Source organism: Hemiscyllium ocellatum (assembly GCF_020745735.1).
Source record: "Hemiscyllium ocellatum isolate sHemOce1 chromosome 27 unlocalized genomic scaffold, sHemOce1.pat.X.cur. SUPER_27_unloc_15, whole genome shotgun sequence".
Classification (NCBI taxonomy): Eukaryota; Metazoa; Chordata; class Chondrichthyes; order Orectolobiformes; family Hemiscylliidae; genus Hemiscyllium; species Hemiscyllium ocellatum.
The window spans coordinates 709,113-721,543 of NW_026867482.1; the positions used below are offsets into that span (position 1 = coordinate 709,113).

Here is a 12,431-nt window from a genome sequence, read left to right on the forward strand (position 1 = left end):
GTCGCCGCATTCCCAAATGGATGTGGATGCTTTGGAGAGGGTGCAGAGGAGGTTCACCAGGATGTTACCTGGTATGGAGGATGCTAACTATGAAGAGAGGTTGAATAGATCAGGATTATTTTCATCGGAAAGACGGAAGTTGAGGGGGGACCTGATTGAGCCCAACAAAATCATGAGAGGTATAGACAGGGTGGATAGCAAGAAATGTTTTTCCCCAGAGTGGAGGACTCAGTTACCTGGGGTCATGAGTTCAAAGTGAGAGGGGAAAGATTTAACATATGTATGGAAAGTTCTTTACGCAGAGGGGGCTGGGTACCTGGAATGTGTTGCCAGCGGAGATGGTAGGGACGGGAACAATGGCGTCATTTAAGATGTATCTCAACAGATACATGACAGGGCAGGGAGCAGAGGGATACAGATCCTGAGAAAATAGGCAGCAGGTTTAGATAGAGGATCTGGATCGGTGTAGGCTTGGAGGGCCGAAGGGCCTGTTCCTGTGCTGGAATATTCTTTATTCTATCGGGAAAAGACACCTGCCACTCACCTCATCAATGGCCCTCCTGATTTTACAAAGTGTTATAAAGTGTGCTGGACACTCAATGGAATAGAGGCTATTGTATTTGACTTTGATCTATCTGTGGCCATTGGGAAGATGTTTCCATTGGTAGGAGAGACCAGGAGCCGAGGGCACAGCCGTAGCTCTTTTAGAACGGAGATAAGGAGAAACCTCTTCAGACAGAGAGTGGGGAATCTGTGGAATTCACTGCCACAGGAGGCTGGGTGGCCAGGTCACGGAGGGTATTTAAGACTGAAATAGATGGGACAAACATGATTTACCATCCGGTGTGAAAGGAGTGCACTTCCTCAGCTCCTGCAGATCTTTGGCCCGGGGAACGTGCAGTCCCAGCCTCAAACAGCATCGGTCCCACGGGAAGCAAAGGGAGCGAGAGCGGCCAGTCCGGCAGAAAGGAAGCCTCGCTCCCTTCCCGCTTCACCCACTGTCTTCGAACGGGGCACAATCCCCCCACGGGGCACGATCCCCCCCCAGTCCTGGGTGGGATTCGCTGCAGACTTCAACTCCGTGCGATCACGTTGGGAAGGCGCCTGTGCGTCCGCAGGGTCAGCGATCGATTGAAGGCCTTGCCGCCCCCGGGGCAGGTGAGAGGCCTCTCCCTGGTGTGTGGAGGCGCCGGTGCGTCTGCAGGTGGGACAGCTGGGTGAAGGGCCTTGCCACACCCGGGGCAGGGGTACGGCCTGTCCCCGGTGTGGACCCGCCGGTGCCTCAGCAGCTTGGAGGACCCAATGAAGGCCTTGCCGGACTCGGGGCAGGAGAACGGCCTGTCCCCGGTGTGACCGCGCCGGTGGATCTCCAGCTCAGAGGGGACTCGAAACCCCTTCCCGCATTCCCCACACTTCCACGGTTTCCCCACGGCGCGGCCTCCCTCCAGGTTCGACGCTCCCTCTGACGTCCCACTCTGCTGCGGGGGCCGGCTGGCTAACTCTCCGCTCCGGTAAAGCTCCCTCCACCCTCGAACAGCGGCATCTCAGTGCTTTACCAGTCAGATCTCTGGAAGCAGGCGGGACAATCCTCCTTCTCCACTCAAAAGATCGATAAAATTCCAGTCCCAATGAGTCAAGCTGGCTGAGGCAATTAGTTCAAGATATGCAGGTAAATCCTCCTGTGAAAGCCTGTCAATTAGAAAGTCATCGCTGTCAGTATCACGTAGAATCTCAGAGTTTAACAGATCGATTTCACAGAATATTCATTCCACGCCCATAACCCAAAACCTGTGAGTCTCCATCCCACACACTCTCTCCCTACTGCCGTACCTAATACGCTCCCTCCCAATTTTTCTGATTCCTGACATTTGGCAGATCTAGCTCCAAGAAAAGTTAAGAATTAGAACCCCTACAGTGTGGAAACAGGCCCTTCGGCCCAACAAGTCCATACCGACCCAACAAGTCCAGACCGACCCTGTGATGAGTATCCCACCCAGACCCATTCCCCTATATTTACCCCTGACACGTGCACCTAAGCTACACATCCCTGAACACTCTGGGCAATTTAGCATGGCCAACCCACCCTCACCTGCTCAAGGTTGGACTGTGGGAGGAAACCGGAGCACTCGGGGGAAACCCACATGGAGAGTCGCCCGAGGCTGGAATTGAACCCAGGTCCCTGGCACTATGAGGCACCGGTGCTACCTGAGCCACCATGCCACCCTCATGCAGTTTGCTAACCTAGTTATCTGCCCCCCCCCCCCCGCCTCTCTTTCTACCATATTGACAGACCAAGATGTGGGGGGGGAGGGGAAAGAGAATCAGAGCAAGAACTTTGCTTTGGTAACAAGACCTAGAACATGCTCGCCCTGAGGATGACTGTAGTGGAGTCGATCAATACCCAAGTCAAACTGGAGGGACCCTATAGAGGAATACACTTACAGGACTCTGTGGACATACAGAGGAATGAGTCTGACGAGATTCATCCACAGAGTCAGCATTGAGACCAGTATTCTCCTGTCCTGTAACGGGTATGACTGGAAATACATGACATGTTGTGGTTCTGTTCGCCGAGCTGGGAGTTTGTATTGCAGACGTTTCGTCCCCTGTCTAGGTGACATTCTCAGTGCTTGGGAGTCTCCTGTGAAGCACTTCTGTGATCTTTCCTCCGGCGTTTATAGTGGTTTCTCTCTGCCCGCTTCCGGTTGTCAGTTCCAGCTGTCCGCTGCAGTGGTCGGTATATTGGGTCCAGGTCGATGTGCTTATTGATTGAATCTGTGGATGAGTGCCATGCCTCTAGGAATTCCCTGGCTGTTCTCGGTTTGGCTTATCCTATAATAGTAGTGTTGTCCCAGTCAAATTCATGTTGCTTGTCATCTGCGTGTATGGCTACCAAGGATAGCTGGTCGTGTCGTTTCGTGGCTAGTTGGTGTTCATGGATGCAGGTCGTTAGCTGTCTTCCTGTTTGTCCTATGTAGTGTTTTGTGCAGGCCTTGCATGGGATTTTGTACACAATAAGGACTGCACAAAACACTACATAGGGCAAACAGGAAGACAGCTAATGATCCGCATCCATAACACTACTATTACAGGACAAGCCAAACAGAGAACAGCCAGGGAATTCCTAGAGGCATGGTACTCACCCACAGATTCAATCAATAAACACATCGACCTGGACCCAATATACCGGCCACTGCAGCGGACAGCTGGAACTGACAACCGGAAGCGGCAGAGACAAACCACTATAAATGCCGGAGGAAACAACACAGAAGTGTTTCACAGGCGACTCCCAAGCACTGAGGATGTCACCTAGACAGGGACGAAACGTCTGCAATACAAATTCCCAGCTCGGCAAACAGAACCACAACAATGAGCAGCCGAGCTACAAATCTTCTCCCAAACTTTGAATACATAACATGGCTACAACACTATGATATAAGTAGAAATAATTATAAATCAAATTTATACAGTCGTAAATAAATACATATTGCATAGTAACACTCTGATATATCCCTGTCCAGTATGACTTTTACTGTTCAGTTAAACGAAACTTGAAAGGGTTCAGAAAATGTTTACAAAGATGTTGCCAGGGTTTGAGCTACAGGGAGTGGCTAAGTAAGCTGGGGCTGTTTTCCCTGGAGCATCGGAGGCTGAGGGGTGACCTTATTGAGGTTTATAAAATGATGAGGGGCATGGATAGGGTGAATAGACAAGGTCTTTTCCCTGGGGTGGGAGAGTCCAGAACTAGAGGTGAGAGGGGAAAAGACATGAAAAGGACCTAAGGGGCAACTTTGTCAGTCAGAGGGTGGTGCGTGTATGGAATGAGCTGCCAGAGGAAGTGGTGGAGGCTGGGACAATTGCAACATTTAAAAGGCATCTGGATGGGAATATGAATGGGAAGGGTTTGGAGGGACGTGCTGGCACGTTGGACTAGATCAATTTTGGCTATGTGCTCGGCGTGCACCAGTTGCACATAGGGTCTCTTTGTGTGCTATACATCTGTATGACTCTCAATGCTGTCCAGGCGAGTCAGTGATGTTATAACAACAACACTGGACCAGCAATCCAGAGGCCCCAGGCAAATAATCTGGGCTCATGGGTTCAAATACCAGTAAAAACAAACCTTGGGGAAATTAAATTTATTTTTTTAAAATCTGAATTGAAAACTAGTCTCAGTCATTGAGAGAATGAAACTTTTCTGAAAACCCATTTGATTCAATAACGCTCTTCAGGGAAGGAAACCCGCTAGCATTAACTTGGTGCTGCCTGCATATGATGGCTCACGTGCTTGACTTTTAAAATGCCCCCTAAAGTCTGGCAATCCTCTTGTCTGAAGGGCAGTTAGGGACGAAAACATTGTTGGCCTTGCCAAAAAAAAAGCCCACATTCCATGAAGGAGTTTTTCTCGAATGTGACTTCACATCTGCGAATGGGTCACATCAGGACATCCAGACAAATAAGCACCAAAACGTCTGGTGCTGCAAGAGTACACCAGGTCAGCCAGCATCTGAGGAGCAGGAGGTTTGATGTTTTGGGCATAACCCCTTGATTAGGAATGTGAGGTGGGCCCAAAGGGACTGAGAGATAAATGGAAGGGAGGTGGGACTGGGGGAAGGGAGCTGAGAATGCTATGGGTAGATGAAAGCGGGGGAAGAAGGTGACAGGTCAGACAGGAGGGTGGAGCAGATAGATGGGAAGGCAGATGGACAGGTGGGACAGTTCAAAAGAACAGTCCCAAGTTCGAGGGTTGTATCTGGGATTGGGCTGGAGGGGAGGGGGGGGGGGTGTCGGAATGAGGAAACTGGTGAAATCAATATTGATCCTGTATGGTTGGAGGGTCCCAATGCAGAGGCATTCTTCCTCCAGGTATCAGGTGGCCTAGGACCCTGCAACCACATGGCATCAACATCGATTTCACCAGTTTCCTCACATTCCCTCCCCCCTCCCACCCCCCACCCCAGCTCCAACCCTCCAACTCAGCACCACCCTCTTGAACTGTCCCACCTGTCCATCTTCCTTCCCACCAATCTGCTCCACCCTGTCGCCATCACCCCCCCCCAACCTGCATCTACCTTACCCCCAGCCCCACTCCCACCTTCCTATTTATCTCTCAACACCCTTTCCACCCCCCTCCGCAATTCCTGATGAAGGACACGAGAGAGACACAGAGACACAGACACAGAGGGACAGAGACAGCGATCTAGACCAATGCATCCAGCATATGCACCTTTCCTGAGTTCACCTCCTTTCACTTCACTTCCTACAAACCAACAGTTTAATCCCAAAATGAGAAAAGAAATGGAATAGGAGGGGTGAGAAGAGAGGGTGCTGTACTCACAGAGGTTGGTGCAGTCTGGGGTAACACTCAATCTTCATTCAGAGAGAGAGAGAGCAGCAGGAGCTCATGCTCCAACTTCCGCATTCAGACAATGAGGGGATGCTCTGATTGGTAGGAGGACCAGCCTTCCTTCCGGTCCTCCAAAGCTCCCCATTGGTCCTGCCTCCCCGTGTCGAGGTGAAGGGAGGGGCGCGTTGCGGTTGGTGGAGGAGAGAGGTCACGTGGGCGTCACAAAGACCAGCGCCGCCGCGTGACGCACGGCGCGGTGGACCAATGGGAAAGGCTGGAACGCCGCACCGGCGGGCGCTCATTCCAATCAACGCGCGGCCTTCGTGATGACGGCGCTCCCTCGATTCACGTGATCGGTTGCTCCTGCACATGCGCCGTTACAGGGGGGCGGTTAAGGGGAGCTGATGTTGTGTTGGTCTGGAGGGTCCTTGTGTCCAGGAAGAGGTGAGTGTGGCTTAGTCAATGAGCATCAGTCAGACCCTGCTGGAGCATGGGGAGGGAGGTGGGATATTAGGTACAGCAAGAGTTAAAGAGTGTGTGGGATGGAGATTTACAGCTTTTTTAGGTAATAAGTCCCTTTCTGGACAATACTGGGGGATGGGTAATATCAGACACAGCAGAGTGAGAATTGAAGAAAAGTGTGTGTGTGTGTGTGGTGGGGGGTGGTGGAGATTTGCAACACTTTTTAAAGTTAAAAATCACACAACTCTAGGTTATAGGAGTAAATGAGGTCTGCAGATGCTGGAGATCAGAGCTGGAAATGTGTTGCTGGAAAAGCTCAGCAGGTCAGGCAGCATCCAAGGAACAGGAGATTCGACGTTTCGGGCATAAGCCCTTCTTCAGGAATGAGGAAAGTGTCCTCATTCTTTCCTCATTCCTGATGAAGGGCTTTTGCCCGAAACGTTGATTTTTTTTTTCCCTGCTCCTCGGATGCTGCCTGACCTGCTGTGCTTTTCCAGCACCACTCTGATCTCCAGCATCTGCTGTCTTTTTCGCCTGGAGGTTTTACTAGCTACCTGATGAAGGTGCAGAGCTCTGAAAGTTCAAACTTCTAAACAAATCTAATGGACTACAACCTGGTGATGTGATTTTTTTTACCTTTGTACACCCCAGCCCAACACTGGCATCTGCATATTGTAACTTGATTGTTTTAGGGAAGTTCTACAGAAACTAGAATGATCTGTTCTGAATTCCTGTTGTGTGCAGGCAGCAATGACTTTTGTAATCCCCTTTTCACAGGATATGAGAAGAGCAGCTTTGCAGGTAGAGCTTCCCAACTGAGTACCATGTGAAGGTCTGACAGAGCCCCTTGATTCGTGGGACAGGAGAGACGTCCCTCTTTCAGTCCAGAAGGGGAAAATTCTTTGAACGTTTTTGTCTGCTTCAGTAGGCTCTTAAAGTATCATCTTTACCTGAACCACACGGGCACGTGCCTGAGCCAGTTTGCCCACTGTGGGGAAAGGAAGTCTCAGGAGGCATTCCGCGCGCCATGGAGAAACCGTGGAAGTGTGGGGATTGCGGGAAAGGATTCCGCTCCCCCTCCGTGCTGGAGATCCACCGCCGTGTCCACACCGGGGAGCGGCCCTTCACCTGCTCCGTCTGCGGCAAGGGCTTCACCCAGTCGTCCCACCTGCTGACCCACCAGCGGGTCCACACCGGGGAGAGGCCCTTCACCTGCTCCGTCTGCAGCAAGGTCTTCTCTGACTCGTCCCACCTGCTGTCCCACCAGCGTGTCCACACCGGGGAGCGGCCCTTCACCTGTTCCGTCTGTGGCAAGGGCTTCACCAAGTCGTCCAACCTGTTCTCGCACCAATGGGTCCACACCGAGGAGAGGCCGTTCAGCTGCTCCGTCTGCGGCAAGGGCTTCTCTCACTCGTCCCACCTGCTGACCCACCAGCGGGTCCACACCGGGGAGAGGCCGTTCACCTGCTCGGTGTGCGGCAAGGGCTTCTCTCACTCGTCCCACCTGCTCAAGCACTGGCGGGTCCACACCGGGGAGCGGCCCTTCACCTGCTCCGACTGCGGCAAGGGCTTCTCTCACTCGTCTCACCTGCTCAGGCACTGGCGGGTCCACACCGGGGAGCGGCCCTTCACCTGCTCCGTCTGCGGCAAGGGCTTCACCCAGTCGTCCCACCTGCTGCAGCACCAGCAGGTCCACACCGGCGAGGGGGTCTTCACCTGCTCAGTCTGCGGCAAGGGCTTCACCCAGTCGTTCACCCTGCTGACCCACCAGCAGGTCCACACTGGGGAGCGGCCCTTCACCTGCTCGTTGTGCGGCAAGGGCTTCACTCGATCGTCCACCCTGCTGCGGCACCAGCGGGTCCACACCGGGGAGCGGCCCTTCACCTGCTCCGTCTGCGGCAAGGGCTTCACCCAGTCGTCCAACCTGCTGCGGCACCAGCAGGTCCACACCGGCGAGGGGGCCTTCACCTGCCTGGTCTGCGGCAAGGGCTTCCCCCACTCGTCCGGCCTCCAGATCCACCAGTGGGTCCACACGGGGGAACATCCTTCCGATAGACCAGAAGTGCACATAATACAGAGGAACTTCGATTATCCAGAATTAGATGAACCAGCACGGTGGCTCAGTGGTTAGCGCTGCTACCTCACAGTACCAGGGACCCGGGTTTCATTCCTGCCTCAGGCGACAGACTGTGTGGAGTTTGCACATTCTCCCCGCGTCTGCGTGGGTTTCCTCCTAGTGCTCCGGTTCCGTCCCACAGTCCAAAGATGTGCAGGTCAGGGTGAATTGGCCATGCTAAATTGCCCGTAGTGTTAGGTACATTAGTCAGAGGGAAATGGGTCTGGGTGGGTTACTCTTCGGAGGCTCAGTGTGGACTGGTTGGGCCTGTTTCCACACTGTAAGGGATCTAATTGTCAAGCGACTGAAATATACCCTGCATGTGTCCTTTGGATAATCGCGGTTCCTGTGTATTCCAAAAGTGGCCTAACCAACGTCCTGTCCAGACCCCAACCCCTATACTCAGTGCTCTGACCAATAAAGTGATCTGCAGAATCTGCGGGACTTGCTTAATCCTGGGAGGTAAATCACGTGTTTCTCCTTCTCTTGCAGGTGGATCCAAGACTTCACTCTCTGTCCCATTGAGTCTCCAGTCAGGTCCTTCAGCTCAACTGGTCTCTCTCAGTATTTCTGACCCATGTGAGCCTCTACGCACCTCCCCTTCACTTGCTCACACTTGATTTCCCTTACAGCAGCATTCCCTTCAGTTCCTTTCTCCCTGACGTCTGTATCCAGCTTCTCCTTAAATGCCGTCCACCTCGACCTGCTACTGTGGGGGTCATTCCCGCTGCAGACAGAGGTCTCTCCTTTGTAACCTCTTCAAAAGATTTACCGCTGACTTCCCCCTTCAGTCTTTTCCATTACTGGGTCTCCCCGCTGTTGCGAAACTTGGAATGGTTCAGAAAATATTTACAAGGATGTTGCCAGGGTTGGAGGATCTGAGCTACAGGGAGAGGCTGAACAGGCTGGGGCTGTTTTCCCGAGAGCGTCGGAGGCTGAGGGATGACCTTGTAGAGGTTTACAAAATTGAGGGGCATGGATAGGATAAATAGGCAAAGTCTTTTCCCTGGGGTTGGGGAATCCAGAACTAGAGGGCATAGGTTTAGGGTGAGAGGGGAAGATATAAAAGAGACCTACAGGGCAACGTTTTCATACAGAAGGTGGTGTGTGTACGGAATGAGCTGTCAGAGGATGTGGTGGAGGCTGGTACAATTGCAACATTTAAGAGGCGTTTGGATGGGTATATGAATAGGAAGGGTTTGGAGGGATATGGGCTGGGTGCTGGCAGGTGGGACTAGTTTGGGTTGGGATATTTGGTCGGTACGGACGGGTTAGACCGAAGGGTCTGTTTCCGTGCTGTACATCTCTTGACAAAGCCTTGTCTGAGGGTGAAATGTTGTCATTCCGGTTGATGCGAGTGGTCCCCTGTCTGTTGTCCTTTTTGTTTCCTTTCTCGGAAAGGATGTCGCGGACATGGGCAGCGTTCCCGAGCCCCGCTCCGGAACGGGCTGTTCCGTCCTCTTCCAGCCCGCGGGGTTGGGGGGGGGGGGGGAAGGGGCAGCTTGAGTGTATTGGGAGAGTGGGCCGTTCACCGGGAGGGTGCCAATGGGACGGGAGAGCGGTACCGGTAATGGGGCGAGGGGGAGATGCCTCAGACCGCCAGAAACACTGGGGCAGCTGCTCGCGTGCTCCTTTTGGATCTCACAGCACAGGGAGGCCTTTCATCTGATTACCTCCCCGTCTCGGTCTCTCTGGCTCTGTCTCTGGCTCTCTGTCTCTCTGTGTCTCTCTCTCTGCGTCTGTCTGTCTCTCTGAGGTGACAGCGGATTCCAGCGTATTGCTGCTTGCTGGGTAAACCTGTTTTTCCTCTGTTTTCCTCCTCTCTCTCTCTCCTGCTCAAACCCCTGACCTTCAGGCCGCCCCTGACCTTGTCACTATCAGTGAATAGGGAACAGCTTTTCTTCCTCCACCTTATCTGAACCTATCACAATCTTCCCCACTTTCACCAGTTGTATCTGTGTGTGACCCTCTCTTTCTGTGTCTCTTTCTCTCCTAAGCCCCCTCCCTCACCACATCCCATTTACCCACCCCTCCTGTCATGCTCCCACTTTCAAACGGTCTCGTTGTGTTTTCACTGCCTCTTCCCCATCGTTTCCGTCAAGCACCTCATCTCACGCTTAGAACCCCTGCAGTGTAGGAGTAGGCCCTTCAGCCCATCCAACCCACACCTCACCCAGACCTCTGCCTGTAACCCTGCAATTCCCATTGGCTAACCCACCTAGCCTACACATCCCTGGGCACTATGGGTAATTTAGCATGGCCAATGCCCCTAACCTGCACATCCCCAATCACTATGTAATTTAGCACGGCCAGTTCACCCAAACCTGCACATCCCTGGATAGTATAGGACAATTTAGCATGGCCAATTCACCCTCACCTACACAACCCTGGACACTATAGGTAATTTAGCCTGACCAATCCACCCAAACCTGCACATCCCTGGATACTATAGGACAATTTAGCCTGGCCAATCCTACACTAAGGGTGGATTGGCCATGCTAATTTACCCATAGTGTCCAGGGATGTGTAGGTTAGGGTAGATTGGCCATGCTAAATTACCCAATCCTACATATCCCTGGGTACTGTTAGGATAAAATAGGTTAAGGGAGGGTGGAGCTATAGCTGCTGTTTGGGGAATCAAAACTGTAGCTGTAGCTGCTGCTTGGGAAATTGAAACTGTTGCTTACGTGGCCAGCTCAGCTGCCAACGCCCAAATGAGCTCAATAACAGGGAACGTCGAGCAAACGCGAAATGTCCTAATAGGGCAATGCTTAGTAGCTCCGCGAAGCTCTGCTTCGCAAAGAGTATATCAGGAGCAGATTTGGGAGGGGAAGGCAGAACGTGCCTTCTCCAGTGAATGCATGGTGATTCACTGTATCAGCTACGATTCTGCAATAAAGCCTGCTTGTGCCAAACAATTGAGCGTCTGTTGTCTCTCCTCCTAAAACGAACATGCAAGGACAAATTCCATCCTAACAGTACTATGGGTAATTTAGCATAGCCAATTCACCCTCACTTACGCATCTTTGGATTGTGGGAGGAAGCCGGAGCACCCGGAGAAAACCCTCGCAGGCGCAGGCTGGAAATGTGCAAACTCCACACGGACAGTCGCCCCTGAGGCTGGAATTGAACCCGGGTCCCTTGGCGCTGTGACCACTGAGCAACCCCTTATAATCTGCCTGCGTTAAGTTCTTTTTGTCACCTGGAGGAATGTTACAGGGGGGAGCGGGGTTTAAGTCTTTTCTGAGCTGAGAGAGGACACAGGAGATGCTCCTCGTCATGGTTTCATGTGTCACGTTGCATAATTCTTAGATTTTACATGTAAATGTCTAGTTGGGGTTAGAATTCTTGTAAATATAGACAAACGGAAACACTTGTTGAGACATTTCACCAAACCCCAAGTCGGCAATTGACATGCCCGCCCCTGAAAAGAGAACCTTTCGTGGGGTCAGAGTTGACATTGAGAATAGCGAAATGAACACTGTCCCCGTCGTGTTTGTATTTTTGCTGTCAGTAGGGCAGTTTGCAGTCAGCAGGACCTGTGGGACTACAGGCTGCGGGCCAGGTCTGCGCTCTGGAGCGTAAATTCCAACGGGAACCAGAGGCGTTGCTAACGTTTAAGCCAGCTGAGTTTAGCAAGAAAAGGCTGCGACCCTGTGCTTGAACTGATCAGCCGAAACTTTCGGCGGAGCCAAGGAGATCTGAAGGCGAAGCTCACGGGAGGGTCTCCTTTCTCAAAACAACCAGAAAACATGAGGGATACCAGGAAGAATTCCGCTGAATTCCAGAGAGCTGTGGCATGCCGTTGATTTGGTACAATGAGCTTTTAATGTGAACTCTCATGAGGGAGTGCAAACAAACTCGAGTTGAAATGTAGCTCCGTAAAGTGTTGTGTAACAGTCATAGCGTTGACCGTTGTTGAACGTTTTGATGCGGTCCAGTTTTTCTTTTGTTTTTTAAAGATGAGATGATGTTTTGTGGTTTTTGGATGGGTTGGGTACAGAGTGGGAGGTAGGGTGGGCTGGGATCTTCCATGTTGATGGGATTTGACAGTGAATTTTGCTTCGTCAATTATTCAGACTGTGTGCCTGGAGAGAGGGAGGGTCTGACCCTTGGGAAGGGTGCTGGCGGGGTGTGGGCGGGAGGTGAACCTTTGCAATGTCCAATCAGAAGGCTAAGTGTTAAGATAACAAGAGCCGATATTTAGCAGTCGATAAGTGCAACATGTCAGCAGTTTGTTCATATGCAGCTCAAAGGCTGTCCCCAAAGTTAAACTTAGTATGGCGCCTACCCACTCAATCCAGTTACCCACCCCATTTCAGGGTGGATATGTGAACTATCACTAATTTTGGTTCTTCTAACGAATAAAACATTTAAACCTAGCTGTTCAGGAAAGCAAACAAGTTTAAAACTACAGGCATGCTGCAGTTAAACTCAATAGACTTACTCAGAGCAAAATACATGTTCCCTGAAAGTAGTTGAAAGTTAACATAGTTGTATTAGATG

The 12,431-nt window shown here is 51.8% G+C and overlaps 1 protein-coding gene and 1 long non-coding RNA gene across 2 annotated transcripts; both read left to right on the forward strand.

The window, feature by feature from the left end:
- The first annotated feature begins 5,727 nt into the window (after window positions 1–5,727).
- Window positions 5,728–9,388, forward strand: LOC132807362 (gastrula zinc finger protein XlCGF8.2DB-like). The gene is made up of 2 exons (XM_060821589.1): window positions 5,728–5,791; window positions 6,587–9,388. The coding sequence occupies exon 2, from the start codon at window positions 6,837–6,839 to the stop codon at window positions 7,938–7,940; it is 1,104 nt and encodes a 367-aa protein (XP_060677572.1). The 5' UTR covers window positions 5,728–5,791; window positions 6,587–6,836; the 3' UTR covers window positions 7,941–9,388.
- Window positions 9,389–9,452: 64 nt separating this feature from the next.
- LOC132807361 (uncharacterized) lies at window positions 9,453–10,843 on the forward strand. Its single transcript, XR_009641961.1, has 2 exons — window positions 9,453–10,171; window positions 10,326–10,843. It is a non-coding gene; the product is annotated as an uncharacterized LOC132807361 (long non-coding RNA).
- Window positions 10,844–12,431: the final 1,588 nt, after the last annotated feature.

Coding starts and splice junctions, on each gene's coding strand:
- LOC132807362 (XM_060821589.1), top strand. CDS start 6,837: ATGGAGAAACCGTGGAAGTGTGGGGATTGCGGGAAAGGATTCCGCTCC.